The sequence below is a fragment of the Lates calcarifer genome, linkage group LG9 (assembly GCF_001640805.2).
Source record: "Lates calcarifer isolate ASB-BC8 linkage group LG9, TLL_Latcal_v3, whole genome shotgun sequence".
Taxonomy (NCBI): domain Eukaryota; kingdom Metazoa; phylum Chordata; class Actinopteri; family Centropomidae; genus Lates; species Lates calcarifer.
The window spans coordinates 10,530,342-10,546,437 of NC_066841.1; the positions used below are offsets into that span (position 1 = coordinate 10,530,342).

The window sequence follows — 16,096 nt, forward strand, 5'->3', positions numbered from 1 at the left end:
TAAGGTAGAATACATTTTGTTATTTTATATGTTGAAATGTGGTGAGGTATAAGAAAGCTCTAAAGTAGCATCAAATGGAAATGCTCAGGTAAAGTACCTCAATTGCACTAGAGTACAATACTTGAGTACTCGAGAGGCAAACAGATGCTGATAAAAATGAGTTTTGTGATTTATTTTACCATAATTTTAATCTCACTTGTGGTGGGCTACAGATCAAAGGTTGACAAACGTAGACTACACACATACAAACATTTTGCCCCTTACTGATGGCGAGTTGGGCCAGTGGGCTGTGATAAGACAGCAAAGGAAACGAGGAAGGAAGCAGACAAGGAAGCAGAGAGGAGGCTGTGTAAGTATTGGAATGGGACACCGCTTTGTTCAACAGTAGGGGAGGGCAGACGAGCACAGTTGCTCTCTGTTAGAGGCGTTAAACACAATCTACTGGGGCGGACCATCCCGTCTTATATTTGTCCAGCTGTGTTAAAACGCGCCTTACAAATATTTGTCTTTCGTAGACTCAGAGGATTTCTATCGAGGGATGTCAAAGCGAGTACGAAGCAGAGAGGTCTGCGCTGATTGCAGTGCTCCGGGTAAGATGTCAAACAGGCTAGCTTTAACGTTAGCTGCCTAGCTAACCAGCTAGCCTTGACTACAACTTAACGTCCAGTTAGCTAACCTAGTTAACATTACCAAACGTCCATAACTAATTAGCGTTTTGCTAGCTACATTGCTAACTGTAGTGGTAGTAAAATTTCCTCCCGTGGACACATTCATTAAAATGTGTCGTATCTGTCTTGTCTGTACAGTCACATGAACTTGTCTGAATTTGAAATTCTTTGCTCGAAATGTCTTAAATGATGGTTTGTGGTAGTTTATTGTTAACGGTGGGTTAGCTTAATTAGCTACCTTGCTAACTTAACCCACGCCTGGTTACATTAGTGACTGTGATGTGTCGAAGACATTAGGCAGCAACTAATCTGGTGGAGTTATCTGTGACTGTCACTTGGCGAATATCCTTATCTGGCTTTAATTGACGAATTGTCGTAAACGCTTTAATTTAAGGTTGTGTTGAACGTTGTTATTTATTCACCGGAACTCTGGCGCGCTAACCAACAAATTTTGCATCTTATATTAGAGCCACGCTGGGCCTCTGTTAACAGGGGTGTGTTGATCTGCGATGAGTGCTGCAGCATCCATCGAGGTCTGGGGCGACACAGCTCTCAGGTCCGACATCTGACTCATTCTCCGTGGCCACCCTCCCAGTTACAGGTGAAGACACTGACACCCCCAAGACTCATCATCAAGTGACTGGGACTACCTTATGTATACTGTAATGAATTTTCTCTATGTGATCTGTTTTGTGGTTTCATGTCTTAGATGGTCCAGACATTGTATGGCAATGGTGCTAATTCCATATGGGAGCATAGCCTTCTGGACCCTTCCTCTTCAGTGAGTGGAAAGCGCAAAGCAAACCCCCAGGACAGAGTTCAGTAAGTGCTTTTAAGGATTTTGATGTGTCAGTCCTGCTTCTGGTATGCTTGTTTGCACTTTGTTGTTAACTCCTATTGGCAAGATTGATTCTCACAGTTAAGGTCAGTGAACATGCAAAATTGGCCCTCTGTACCATGAAGATGACTCAAGGGACTTAGGTGGGTTGGTCTGTTGACATGCAGTTGGGAAAATGAATGTTCAGTTAAATGCAAGTGCCGATATCCTAATCATGTTGACTATATGCGATCGATTTGACATTTTTCTTACCAGCAGTATGTACTGTAGCTCAGAGGACGAAACAGAAAGCAAAATCTGTGAAGCAGAGAGATGTGATTTAGTCATCCACTGCCAGGTATAAACACTGTGTCAGCTTGGTGTCTGGCTGGTGGAGTAAAGATAAATAGTCAGCCACATATAAACACAACCATGCTCAGTCCGACCCTCACGCCCAGAGCAAATGCATTCAATCATCATACAACGGACAGATGCATACAGAGTGTACGCATTGCACCAAACAGGAAGCAGCTATCCTCAATCTCAAATATAGCTTTCAACTTTAGCGAGTGCATCCACCGCAGCAACTTTCCCAGGGGGACTAAGAACCTTTTGAGGAAATAAACCTGAGTTTTGACCGGAGCAACCAGGACCAAATTCAGTTCTAGTAGGATGGTCCCAGTTGTTTAAAAAAGGTTGCCTCCTTGGGGGTTATACTTTCTGATGGTTTGCTGATTGGTCAAACACAGACTCTGCAGCCACTCCATTCAGTATTTTGGTATTGATTAGGACATAGGCTAGAGTTTTCTAGCTGTTTCTTATGTTAAAAACAAAGTTAGGCTTTGTTGTTGGCTTCCTCATCAGTATAGTGCACTGTACTCTATCTGCACAGAGATATACACACTGTCATATGACAGTGAGGAAGGATAGATGGCCTTTGGGTTTCAATGGAATTTGTAATTCTAGTTCCAAGGGAGGGTGTGTTTCTGAGAAGGGGTTCTCCTTTATTTTTTCCTCTTGACTGAAGTGACAGCAATTTATCTACAGTCCTGCGCTGTAGTATGTTTGAATGTGTAATGGAGGAATTGCTTTACCACTGATCAAGTATTGCACATTCAAATTTGCAACTATGCCTGATTTAAATATTAGACACCAGGACATCCCTAGTTGAAAATGTTTTGAATGTTGTTTATCTTAAGCAAATGTAATTTATGTGCCGTGATAGTCACGTGAAAATAATAATTTAAATGGCCTTGGTTTTATATATGAACATATTTTGTTGTTGTTTTCAGTCCCAACAAGACAGAGTTCATCAAGGCCAAATATCAAATGTTGGCATATGTCCATCGGATGCCTTGTCGGGAGGATGACAGTGTAACCGCAAAAGACCTCAGCAAGGTGAGAAGTTTCTACATTCTTTATCTACCGATGTTTATTAGAGAGACTAACCCACCATTGTTCCATGCGAATAAACTTCTTGGAGACAGTAAAACCAGTGACCAGTAGAAAACAAGTGTGAAATAAAGTTACATTTGTCCTCTGAATGACATAGGTTGCACCCATCTTTTACCATAACAAAGCAAGTTCTTTTTGGTGTTTGACTTTGTTGAGTACTTCCTCTAAATTGCAGAAATAGCATGGCCTATTTATATATTGATACTTACCATTAGTCATGCTCATGCCATGACTATCAAATAGTGCAGCCTGTCTGACCACAACTCTTGGAACAGCTGCCAGTATTTCACACCGTTATTGGATTTGTGTAGTGATTTCGCTATTATTCCTTACAAATAACTGGATAAAATAAATAAACTTGATTATATGCATATGAATATTAGGCATTTCAGTAACCTTTTATGCTTAACTAAACCAAATAAAATGTTTAATGAATTAAAGAGAAAAGTGTATAAATGCATGTAAGCATGCAAGAATTTTTGTATTTAATGCACCCGTTAATGTATTAGATATTTTAATATTCTTGTATCTGTGAACCTTCCTTTAAAGTGAGACCCTCTTAATTTCAAAAATCCTACCTTTTATCATATATAAATATATTCATCTTTTATATTTCCAGCAGGATCATGCATCTTGTCAGTCAGTACTGGGCATGTGTATGCAGTGAAGCCAGTACTGTGTGTATTTATAATCAAATTAAAATAAATTCCTTGTCCATCTCCTTTCAGCAACTCCACTCCAGTGTTCGGACTGGAAACCTGGAGACCTGTCTTCGACTCTTATCTTTGGGAGCACAGGCCAACTTCTTCCATCCAGTAAGTCTAGTGCAAAGGGCCAAAAAAAAACCCAGATTAAGTTGACATAATGCTAATGCTTCATCATTATGTGTCTGTGGAACCACAGGAGAAGGGAAACACCCCACTACACATAGCAGCCAAAGCAGGTCAGATGTTACAAGCAGAACTATTGGCAGTCTATGGAGCTGATCCTGGGGCTCTGGACTCAAGTGGAAAGACCCCCATTGATTACGCAAGGTAAAAAAACTGTCTATATTTTTAATTCAGCACTTGCTTATTTATACATTTGTTCTACTAAATGATTTTAGATATGGGCAATGGGAAGTCTGTATGAACACTATACAATGTTAAAAAAATCTTTTCATTTTAGAGCAGTCACAATAACAAACTTGTTTGAGGCTTTGAATTGCAAGTCATAGTTAGGAAACTGTATGGGCGTCTTCTGTCCACCATTATTTCTGGTGAGTTCTGTGATCTAATCTCACAGTGTTGTTGGCTACATGAAAAACAGTTATAGTGACTGTTGTGGTTTACATGACTACCCGTTAGTGTGGCTGCAAGCATCACCTTAGCAGATACAGCCCAGCTCACTGGTGGCTGTGCTACAGGAAATGATACACATCCTTTGGAGATTTAAACAACTACACAGAAGAAAACTGATGCAAGTATACTATGTGTACTATTTATATACAGGCATGTTAATGAGGAAATGTTGCACATTGTCAGTTAAAGGAAAAGTGTCAGAAGGTAACCAAAAACTGGCAGACACAGCCTAGTTAGAAACTGTGAAAAAACACAGTCGTCGAATGAAATGGCTAAAATATTTAGCATGCCTTACACTACAATGAACACTGGACAGAGACCCCAGTGACATTATGTCAGAGTCTGACTAATACAAACAACAGTATGACTAACTGAGAGTGGAGGCGAATGAAAAATGCTGTGTTAGCTGACTCAGCTCAAGAAGTTAAGCAGAAGTTTGATAAAAGACATAGGAATAGAAAATGAAATATAATGGAGCTGACAGTGTCATATCAAGGAGCTACCAAACCATCTTTGTACTTTAATTGAGAAACTTATTTTTTGTGAACTTAATAGACAGAGAAATTTGTACCTGAGGCATTTATTTTTAGTACAGTGGCATATTTCTGAAACATGACCTTTTATTCCTGATCTGTGCAGACAAGCTGGGCACCAGGAGCTGGCAGAGAGGCTAGTGGAGATCCAGTATGAACTCACTGACCGGTTAACATTTTACCTTTGTGGTAGAAGGCCAGGTAAGTACATTGTACACATCAAGCACAGCTGCTGTATGGCATTTAAGAGCCATTGTTTATTTTTCTTTTCATCACTCACCATCATGTCTTCGTTGTGTTGTAGATCACAGAAATGGGCAACACTTCATCATTCCACAGATGGCAGACAGGTAATATGTATACTCCAAGTTGTAGGCATTTTCTTACCTATTAGTTAGTGAATGCTATGTGGTTTACTTTTATTGTATGTAATGTAGGCAGCATGATAGACTTTGACAATATAATTACAATCCTTTTTTCCTATGCTGCCTTGGATGGATAAGGAATAAGTAAGTGTCTTTGTAGCTTCTGTGTTTCTCATTTTTTCTGTGGACTTTTGTCAATAGAAAAATAATCATTTTTAAAATTTGTTTTTTCTTTTAAATTGATTTCTTTCTTTTTTTTTTTGTCCAAAGCAGTCTGGATTTGTCAGAGTTTGCAAAAGCTGCAAAGAAGAAGCTTCAGTCGGTGAGATATTTTTACTTGTGATTTGTTTCCTGTAAATTCCAACTGCATCCTCTGTCACTTGCTATTCAGTTGTTCTATGAGGCAGAACTTCTGCTTTATTCTGTTGTAGCTAAGTAACCATCAGTTTGAAGAACTTGCCATGGACGTTTATGATGAAGTTGACAGAAGAGAAACAGATGCCGGTAAAATTCCAAGAATTGTAAAAAAAAATAAAATAATAAAATAATAATAATATATAATGGTTTTTACCCCTGTGTTTTATTTTCTACTATTTTGTGTTTTTTCAGTGTGGTTAGCCACTCAGAACCACAGCACACTTGTAACTGACACCACAGTTGTACCTTTCCTGCCTGTCAATCCAGAGTACTCATCTACCAGAAACCAGGCAAGGGATTTTACCAGTGTTGCCCCGTGTAAACTTCAATTTGTTGTGTAAAGACTAGGTTTAACAGTGCTGCCATATTTCTCCTTTTTGTGTTTCTCAGGGTCGTCAAAAATTGGCGAGGTTTAGTGCTCATGAATTTGCCACCCTGGTGATCGATATTCTAACAGATGCCAAACGACGGCAGTGGGGTAATTCCTGTGACAGTCCTAAAGGTAGGCTCCTTTTACTTCTAATTTAGCAGACCTTGAATTCTCTGTTTAGGGTTTTATTGTTGTCTGTATTGCACTAAATCTACTTGTAAACATATGACCCACATACTTGTATACTATGTACTTGTTAGCATACATATAGTATGTTAAGTTACTAAGTACACTGTAAAACTATATATAAGCAGTGAAGAAAGCTTATTTTCATACAAATAAGATGCAGAAGGTCAGTATTGAATTTTGTATTCAAATGTGGACCATGTAGGTCAACTTTATAGGCCACAATTAGAATGTGGACTGTGTGTAGTAATGTTAATGCAGAAGTCCAGACAAACACAGACTGTGAATTGGGGCTTTAATAATGAAAACCTGTGCATCCTGTAAGCTATCGCAAACAACATCACAGCCTTGTTTTTTGCCTGGTGCCTCCTCAGAAGAAGAGAAAAGATTGTTTGGGGTAATAAAGGGGAAGTCCTGATTTTTGGATTCAGTAAATGAAAATTAAAATTGTTCCATAGCTGTTTGATTTTGACAGCTCCTGATAGATGGCAGGGCTTGTTTGATCTCCAATCCTTTGATCTGGTGATCTCCCTTCAGAGAATGTGGAGCTCATCCTTCAGGGAATAGACAGTCGCCATAACAGTGAGAGCCAGGACAATGACCAGCCAGATTACGACAGTGTGGCATCAGATGAAGATCCAGTACAAGAGGCCACATGTGGGGACAGCTGTAATGATGGGAGGACCAAGGTTAGTGTTTGTTACTATTACGGTAATTAAACACAACATCTTGCTTTAGTTTTTAAACTGATTCACCCTATCCCATGTAACATGTTCTACCTGCAGAGCTCAGAGTCATCTGACCTCTCTGATGGGCCAATCACAGTGCAAGAATTTATGGAGGTGAAGAGCGCCCTCACTGCATCAGAAGCCAAAATACAACAGCTTCTCAAAGTCAACTGTCACCTTAGTGAAGAGCTGCGGATGATGCAAAGCAAGGTTAGTTGATGCAGGGCAAAGTGGACTTGTACTGCAGATTGTTTTGATTTGCAGGTGATCCACTATTTAATTATATGGTTACACTCATTAATATTTCAAGATTTTTAATAAGTGGTTATTGCTCCCCTCAAGTTGCATTAGGACTACAAACAATATGCCTTGTTGTGACAGTTTTACAAAGGCAACACTGCTGTACTCTGTTCTCCCTAGAGGCGTGAAGTGTATTTAAGTGTTTGAGACTTTCTCTCCTAGCAACTCCAAAACACAGTCGTTCTTAAAATATTGTGTTTGCCAGACCTGATCCTCCTCCATGTTACTAGAGACATTTATTTAATTGTTTAATTTCCCTCATGGACATGAGTAATTTATGTTAAGGACATGCCTCTTCCCAATTAAAAATTATACAATATAAGACTTACTCTGTGGATGGATTTGTAGTTGTAGGGAAGACTAGACTGTGACAAGTAAATGAATGATAATACCACAGGGACTCTATGTCACTAGTGTAATACAGAAAATGACTGCTATGTTTCTAGATGGGTGAAATTCTTGTGGTGATAATTATTATAATCACCACAGGAATCTGCTATGCTGTTCAGTTAAACAGCAAAACAGGATTTAGTCTTAGAGTTGTTTGTGATCTAAAACAGAGGATTCATAGAGAGGTCCGGGTCGATGTCAGCAGCACTTATCCACAAACCACAACCACCGAGTACATTCTTATCCACCATCATAAATCTATAGGACCATCCAGCAGCCACAAGTCACTAACCACCTAAATGTGATTATTAGTGTTGGAGTGTGGCTGAATCACTGGAGTTATCAACTCAGTACTTGCCATTATAGAAATGTCATTGAATTGGGTCCACAACACCTCCAGAAGGCATTTAAAAAGTACTGGCAAACCACAACAACCCACAACCACTTCATGTATATTTTTATCTTAGGCTTATCGTGCCACACAGTTCCTCGTGTCTTAGCATTTTTTTCCACTTAGCCCCAGTGGTTTTTAGATATGCACATAGTTTCAGTTTAATCTGCTGAAATTTTGAGGAACCCCTCCCCATCTTAAAATGTCCACCACCACTCTGGTTATTGGTTATTTAGCAAAATACATAAACTTTGGTGTTGACAGGTTTTACTATTATTCTCATTACAGTTAATTCTCTCTTTGGTAGAAAATACCTCCCAGTCAGATAGGATTAGTGGAACTTCATGAAATTTGGTTTTTATTCTATCAATAGAACCAACCAGGTTCATTCCTCTGTGATCTGATAAATCTCAGCTCTTACCTTAAATCTCTTACCTCTGCTAGACATGTGAGCACCTGATAACATTGCCAAGTGTATAATCCTGAGGATAGACCAAATTGGCATGCTTCAACAATGTTTTGTGATTTAACAAGAAAACAAGACCGGAGGGTTTGTCACCTACGCACCCACATTTGGAGATGGCAGCATTTCATTTTGTTTTCTTTGATGCCTCAAATTCCTCACTACCCAGTTTCTGTCTCTCTACACTTGGCTGAGGGACAATGTTAACACAATGTACTGCCTCCTCCTGCTGGTTTATTTTCTCTTTAACCATGCTGCTTTTTCTCTGACATACGTTGCCTCTCTCCATTCTAGTCCCTTATCTTCCTCACCCTTCTTGCACCCACTAAAACCTTAATTAGTGACACAGAGAAACCCTGATGTATTTCCAAACGTATAAGCTAATAAACTTATAAAATCTTGTTTTTAAATGTTCTTAGTCTTGTAAGTCAAGTCAAGTCAAGTCAAATTTCATTTATATAGCGCCAATTCACAACAGACGTTATCTCGAGGCACTGTACATATAGAGCAGGTCTAGACCGTAGTCTTTATCTTAAAATTTAAGACAATGTAAGACAAAGTAGCAAACTGTAGGCAGCACTGCTTTTGTGTTAGCCTGGTAATGTGTAGTGTTGTACTTTATCTGATATCCCAAAAGTTAATTTGTTGACCTTATATGATCATTTGCTTAATAATATTGGCAGGAAGCTGAGCAAGTCATGTTTCCCATCGCCCTTTTCAGTTTCAAAAAGAGCGATGAAGTGATATTTCATGTAAATAAGGGCAACCACCGCTGCAGCAGTTTCTCAGGGGGTCACACTTCAGGTGTTGCTGCCAACACATAGTGTCAGCACTTCATTTGTCAAAGAAGCAAACTTTTTGTTGTTAGAAAAACTTTGAAGGGAAACCAAAAACAAAACAGAGGTGAAGATGAACTCCACATAGAGGAATTGCTTTTCTCCTTGAGGCTAAGCTGTGTTTCACTCTATTATTGATGTCTGGCCAAGCTTTTGTAAGGAGATCAGCCCCCAGCTAGAGTTGAAAGATATTTTGTTCTCTACAGCTGAACTCCCTGCAGAGTGAAAACTCAACACTGCGATGGCAGACCCCCAGCGGACAGCAGCACCTCCAGGGGCCCTTTGGCCGACACCCACCCCGCGGAGGTCGCGCCATGTCCATGTATGAGACGGGTTCGACTCCCAGGCAGTACCCCCACCGAGCCGAAACAGCACGGCACGAAGATGGAGTCATTTTACAACCCTTCCCAACCAATGTAAGCATAGAAGCACCAGTGTTCCTGATGGATTGTTCTCACAAGACAAAAATAATGATGCCTGGCTTGGGGCTGGTGTTGGTTTTTCATTCATTCATTCATTCATTCATTCAGTCATTCATTGCATCTCAATAAGAGTATGCTCAACTTGATTTGACCCCTTTCTAGATTGGGAGGGGTCCTTTGGGGACGGCTGCTTCCTCCCTCCCTACCTTCCCCTCTTCCCTGTCCTGGTCGTGGGATGAGAGATCTCGAAGGGTTAAGTACCGAAGTTCCCCTCGGTTTTAAAGGCAGCCCCAGGGGACGGCGAAAACTGTCCCCCTGCTTGACCCTCACAGTCTTCTCTCTCCTGACCTGTCTTTAGACTGCTTTTTACAAGTATCGCCTGCCTGCATGCATGCACCACAGTGCCTCTGCTACAGTTCCAATTACCTCCAGCTTTTTCTCTACAGTGAACCTCAAATAAATGTCAGAAGTGATGATGAAATGTTGCATCAGCTGTTTGAATGATCAGACAGCAGAGTCCAATATCCAAGGGAGATAGATAAAATGGCTCTTCACAATGTGTTTACTAGTCATAGCCACTGATAAGAGAGCACAGTTTACAGAGGGATTTCTTCGCATCTACTAATCGCATCCACTGTAGTATGCGCTGTTGCAACACAGTGATCCTGGTTGTATATTTCCTGTCTTTTTCTCTTCATCTGCTTTAAAACCAAATGTCTGATAATGTGATTGTTGCTTTTTTTCAGAAATGCATGATTCTGACTTGTATTTGCCTTCAGTTGCTCCTATAATAAGTCTGTGCTAATCACATACACTATATTATGTGTTTGATTGATGGTAATCCACTGATGTCCCTATAGGGTTGTAGTCTGGAAGGACGAAGCACTATGCTGGAGAATGATTGTGATACTACACCCAACCACTCTGAACTGGAGGAGACTGGGTAAGACATTTTTCAAGTTAACTTTGTACTGTACTGTCCTGTCCACAACAATAATGACTTTAACTGTTCATTTTAAAACACTGTATTGTCTGTGAAGGTTTGGAAGTATTTGTACATTTTATCACTGATATAAAGCACTAGAAATGTATAAACTTTCTTTGGTAAAATCTGATGGTTGTTTCTTCAGATGAATACATAAAAATATATTTTTGGTTTAAAATAATAATATTAAGTTACGTGATGAATGCAAGACTAACCGAAATAAACTGCTGTTAAGAGGAAACAAAAAGAAGTAGTCTGAAGTTAAATAAATGGGAAGGCTTTTCCTGGCGCAGATGATGACATCATTGCAGCAAAAGTTTTCAAAGTTAAGTGACACGAAGAGAGAGGACAAAGCTAGACTAACATTAGTTTTGAATGTTTAGAATGATACAATCTGTTTGTACAGTACTAAGTTGACATATTGCACCTGTTTGACGCAAGTTACCAGTTGCAAAAAATCAACACATGAGCAGGAGCCAGGAGCTTTGCACGTCATCCTCCTCCTGTCACTGCTATTGGCTTTTTACTAAGTAGCTAAAAAATAAATGGATCAAGTTCTTCACTGAATATAGCACACAAGTAGCTAATTTTATGTCAGCTACTTTGTTATTGTATAATTTTAATGCTATCTTATTTTTGGTCTAAGATGGTGTCTAACATGAATTACGATGTCCAGCCTTAAACTTAGTTGAATTTTCCAAATCACAACCAACCTGCAGGGTACAACCTGTGTCTTTATGCATTGCAATGCATACAGACCTAAGTAGTGATAAGGCATTTTTTACTTTGCATTTGTAGCAGCCCCCCTTCAACCTCTGATGCTGTGGAACCAGAGGAGGAGGGTGAGGAAGATGCCACCCTGCCATGCACAGAGGACGTCATCTGTAAGACGGAGCAGATCACTAAGAACATACAGGAGCTTCTGAGAGCTGCCCAGGAGACCAAACACGAAAGGTAGTTTATAACAAATATGCAGTCAATTAATTACATAATTAAAAAGAAAATAAATCAACATCTAAAATATCAAATATATTCAAAGATCAGATCTTCACATTATTTGATAGGCTATTAGCTATGGTTTGTATCCTGACAGGCCATATATTTCAACTGTGTCTGTATTTCTTTCGTTTTTTCTGCCCTTTTTTTTTTTAACTAAATGGAGTAACTTCCTCTGTCTCAGCTGCTTCTAGGTCAGTGGTTTTCAATAGTTATCCCCAGGCCTAGGGCCCTGCTTGTTTTCGTTCATTCTAGACAAGTAACCATTAACTATTTTTCACCTAAGTTGGTCAGTCACATATTATAGAAAACCAGCAGAGCTCTGGTTCCAAAGACTGGGATTCACTGATTTTGAGCCTTGTAGACTGGCCTCTGTCCCTGTGTCCTTGAAACCCCTGCCTCTGCTGGGGGCAGGCCTCGCATCTTTTAATGCAGCTGACAGGAAACAAACACCACGTGATCACATGTTCCCCTGTGACCTGCCAAATCCACTGCAACTTAGTCAGTGAGGTTTCCTGTATCCATCCATGTGTTCAAATCTTGCATTTTTAGTTTCGCATTACTGCACTTTTCCTGTTTTTATCTTGATGTGAAATATTAACCATTTCCCTCATCTTACACCTATTTTTATTATTTAGAGATGTGTGTACCATTTAGTTAAAGCTTAAAACTGTCATGGTTCTTTTGACATGCACAAATTTTAATATTAATGTGTGACCTGTATAAAATAGGCTTTCACGGCTTGATTATTGGTTTAGGATTGACATGTGGTCTCCTTGACCACATAAAATTGCTCTCAGGGTGAGTGTAAATCATGATGTTGATGTATTTATCCTTTCGTGAAGTGTCACTGAAATTAAAGCTCTCACCAACTGTACTGCCTACTAAACGTACGTTATTTCACCCAAGTTGGCTATCTTAGAGTTCGTGAAGGTTCCACCGTTACTATCCATACAGTATGGTTAGTTACATAATCAAAGAAATATGGTAGATAAGCAGTGGTTGAGATATTAATTGCTAGTTATCATTAAATGGGAGACTGTATTTGCAGCCACATCATGTTACCTAGGGATACTGAAACTGTAAACACCAGTGCCAAAGCAGCAGAAATTACTTGCAAATAATATGTGAATGAAATGTGCATTATGCTGTAACTATTAAGGGTATTCATTGTTGGAACAAGGAATATAACCTCAGACTGTTCTCTTTGAGGTTCAGTGTTTCTATACATGGCACAGGAGTGGTTGATCACTCATTCATTTCTTTTGTCTCCCATCTCCAACAGCTTTCTGCCTTGCTCTGAAAAGATCTGCATGGCTGTGACTGAGATGGCCGCCCTGTTTCCCAAGGTAAGATGACTCCCTCTGCAGCTTGGTCTCCCTCCCCCAGAGTAATTAAAGGATTTGTTGTTTGTTTGAAAACAGCCACAGGGAATCTAAAATGACTTGTCTAGATGGGAAGGCCTTGTTCATTGCATTACTTAGTTTTATGTTTACCATTTATTGAATTACTTTGTTTTGTTTACTCACACACACACAAACACAGTGCCCGTGGGCCTACTGACCACAATGAGAGTTAATTTATGGACGTTGTCATGTCAGTCCCTTATCGAGTCTCCATCATCCCCCCACAGAGGCCGTCCTCAGAGACGGTGAGAGGATCTCTGTGTCTGCTCACTTCAAGCGCCAGCCGGCTGCATGGAGAGTGCCAAAAGGCTGCGGATCACAACCCCTGCCCTTCAGACATCCAGCTGGTCACCCAGCAGGTCATCCAGTGCGCCTATGATATTGCCAAAGCTGCCAAGCAACTTGTCACTGTGACAACCAAAGAAAATAACAACTAACTAAAAACCCAAAGACATTTCTGATACACCCAAAACACAGGTTATCAATGATGTTGCTAATTTCAGCTTAATCAGTGTTAACACCATTTTTTTATTTTCCCATATTAATCAGTGTGATCATTTACATACATTCCTTGAGATGGGACATTCGGTAAAAGAAAAAAAAAAAACATTCTAAATTAGGGATCATTTAAAAGCTTTATTTATTTTGTTGTTTTTGTACCATGGTAATATGGAGTAAAGAAATGTCTTTAAAGATGTAGGACAAAATTATTTAGTATTCTTTACCTCATAAAAAGTTACATTTAATCCACACAATTTCTAAAAGTGCAATGTTGTGTGTGTGTGTGTATATATATATAAAACAATCAGAACAACAAGCAGTTGAGCCTTCTACATTGTACTTTTCTTCTTAGTACTTTAGTGGACACCAGAGGTAATCAGTTGTGCTCCTTGAGTCTTGTTTCTGGCACTGCTGTGCTGCCAGAGAGGACCAAAAGTCTGCAAGACACCTGGCATCAAGGATCAGAATAGATGAACCTTAATCTACCCCAGAGACATTGGTTTATTTTACTTTTGTCATTTTAAATGTTTTTTTTTTTTTTTCAAACGATGCAATGACAGTGTTTCAATCTTGAATCATGATGATCGTGACACCACTTGCTTATAGTTCAGATGTTTGTTTAGTAAGCAAACTGTGATTCTAAAAAAAAAAAAAAAAACAGCTTCAGTGCATTGAGCACCATGTAAGGCCAGCAGTACCAAGAGTTTGCAAGCTCTCATTCCATCCAGTCCCTTCACGCTGGTTGAAGGTGTGTGTATAGGTAAGGTTTCAGTAGTTTTTGGAGTTCTAATGTTACAGCCATACTTCTGATGTGTATGTATGTATGTGTGTGCGTGTGTGTGTGTGTATGGGCGCAGTTGTCACAGAGATGGCCTCGATGGCCCATGTGAAATCCATTTTGAATCAATTTTAATAGCATTATGCAAATATATAAGATGTATGTATCCATGTAATTCTTTATCAAAATAATCCAAATGCTATTCTATTTATAAACTGTATGTCATACCTCTAAGAAAATATCAATGTTTATTTTCATAAGCTTTTGTTTAACATGATGCTCCTCACAGGCTAACTTTTGTTCTGAGGTTTGGGACGTCTCAGCTGGCAGTTAGTTATAGGCAACTTGTGATCTCTGTTTATTTGGTGTGGTGCTGTAACTCCAGTGTGTTAGATGCTGCCTGTGGTCACATATGTACCGCTATGGTTTACAATCAATGATAAAGTAAATGTGCCCTCAAAGTTAGAGTACCTGTTGTAGAACTTGGGTCCAATGTGTCAATCATTGTTGTGAGCCAGATAAGTTTAAACCAGGGGTTGGAAAGAGAATGAGAATACCATGCACAAGTTGAGTACATGTAATACAAGATTACTCAAGTACAAGTAAGATTACAGTATTGAAACATGTTCATTCAAAGATGAAAAGTATCTCTTTCAAAGACTTGCTACTTGAAGTTGCTTCACTTCATGTGGTCAGCATTAAAAGAGCCAGAGTAGTATCTTGTCTGTAACCATTTCAATATGAATATGCAGCCACATCGCTTAAGCAATCCCTCTCAAATTTAGTGATGCTTTCCGAAGTGGAGAGCATCTTTTCTTAATAAGGAAGCTTTCTCAGAAGGCTGCCTCTGGAGGGAAAAGAGCTTCAAAGCTTCTTTGGTACAGATTATTATTTCATTAATTTCTTCTGGTTTTTCCTCTTTTTTTGTAAATCACTTTCGTGCTTTTTGAGTTTTTGTCTTTTCCTGTATGAGAGAGCCAGCCATGCAGACTGTCTTGTGATTTAACCACAAGTTACTTTCATTTTCCTTCTTTCAGTAATATAATCAGTGTTCTTTTCATTTTAATTAGATTTAAAACGTTATAAAGCAAGACCATGTAACTTTTGCCAAATAGCCAATGTGGCTGCCAACTGAAAATTATACATGCTAAGAACTACTGCAAGAAGAGAATAGTTCATCATACAGAAATAACTTTCCAGAGTTTTCCACATTAGCCACCATAAGCTAGTGGTCATACCAGACCAATTAAGGTCAGTTTTGCCCCCCCCCCCCCCCCAACAGTATGATGAATTGAACAATGGTTCATTTTATTGCTAATGAATTCAAAATTTCATTTGTAAGAGAAAGAATGTGTTACTTCTTCTTTGAAAAATTAGTTCATGCTGCTTTAAATCTGCATTCATTAAAAAAAAATTAACTGTTTGGGCCATGACAACAAGTAAGTCATTCTTCTAAAATGAAAGTAAAAATACAGATTTTCAGATAATGAGCTACATTTTTAAAGTACATGAAAAAATAAGTGCATGTATTCAGTTAGTTTCCACCCCTGGTTTCGACTCTGGCATTTAATTCCCTGTAACTTTTAGCCTACCACTGCCTCTGTGGTTGAAAACACTCCCTGCCTTAGATATAATAAAGTATAACTCGTACCTCAACTATCTCATTGTCGTGTTTTGTGGACATACAGCAGGTTTTTCAACACGCCCTTGTGTAATTCCCCACCTGTTGGAGAAGGACGATAGTGATAG

At 39.2% G+C, this 16,096-nt stretch overlaps 1 protein-coding gene across 3 annotated transcripts; it reads left to right on the plus strand.

The window, feature by feature from the left end:
• Positions 1 to 360: 360 nt before the first annotated feature.
• git2b (G protein-coupled receptor kinase interacting ArfGAP 2b) lies at positions 361 to 16,003 on the plus strand. Of its 3 annotated transcripts, none has more exons than XM_018671261.2 (20): positions 361 to 590; positions 1,136 to 1,269; positions 1,378 to 1,490; positions 2,778 to 2,883; positions 3,669 to 3,755; positions 3,844 to 3,974; positions 4,920 to 5,014; positions 5,118 to 5,163; positions 5,449 to 5,500; positions 5,610 to 5,682; positions 5,788 to 5,885; positions 5,986 to 6,097; positions 6,689 to 6,840; positions 6,937 to 7,089; positions 9,466 to 9,675; positions 9,844 to 9,933; positions 10,542 to 10,624; positions 11,465 to 11,620; positions 12,948 to 13,011; positions 13,296 to 16,003. In XM_018671261.2, exons 1-20 carry the CDS (start codon positions 539 to 541, stop codon positions 13,503 to 13,505), a joined length of 2,217 nt encoding a protein of 738 aa, XP_018526777.1. In that variant the 5' UTR covers positions 361 to 538; the 3' UTR covers positions 13,506 to 16,003. The 3 variants fall into 3 exon arrangements, with proteins under 3 accessions (XP_018526777.1, XP_018526778.1, XP_050928860.1); XM_018671262.2 differs by having other exon boundaries at positions 5,452 to 5,500; XM_051072903.1 differs by lacking the exon at positions 9,844 to 9,933 and having other exon boundaries at positions 362 to 590.
• Positions 16,004 to 16,096: the final 93 nt, after the last annotated feature.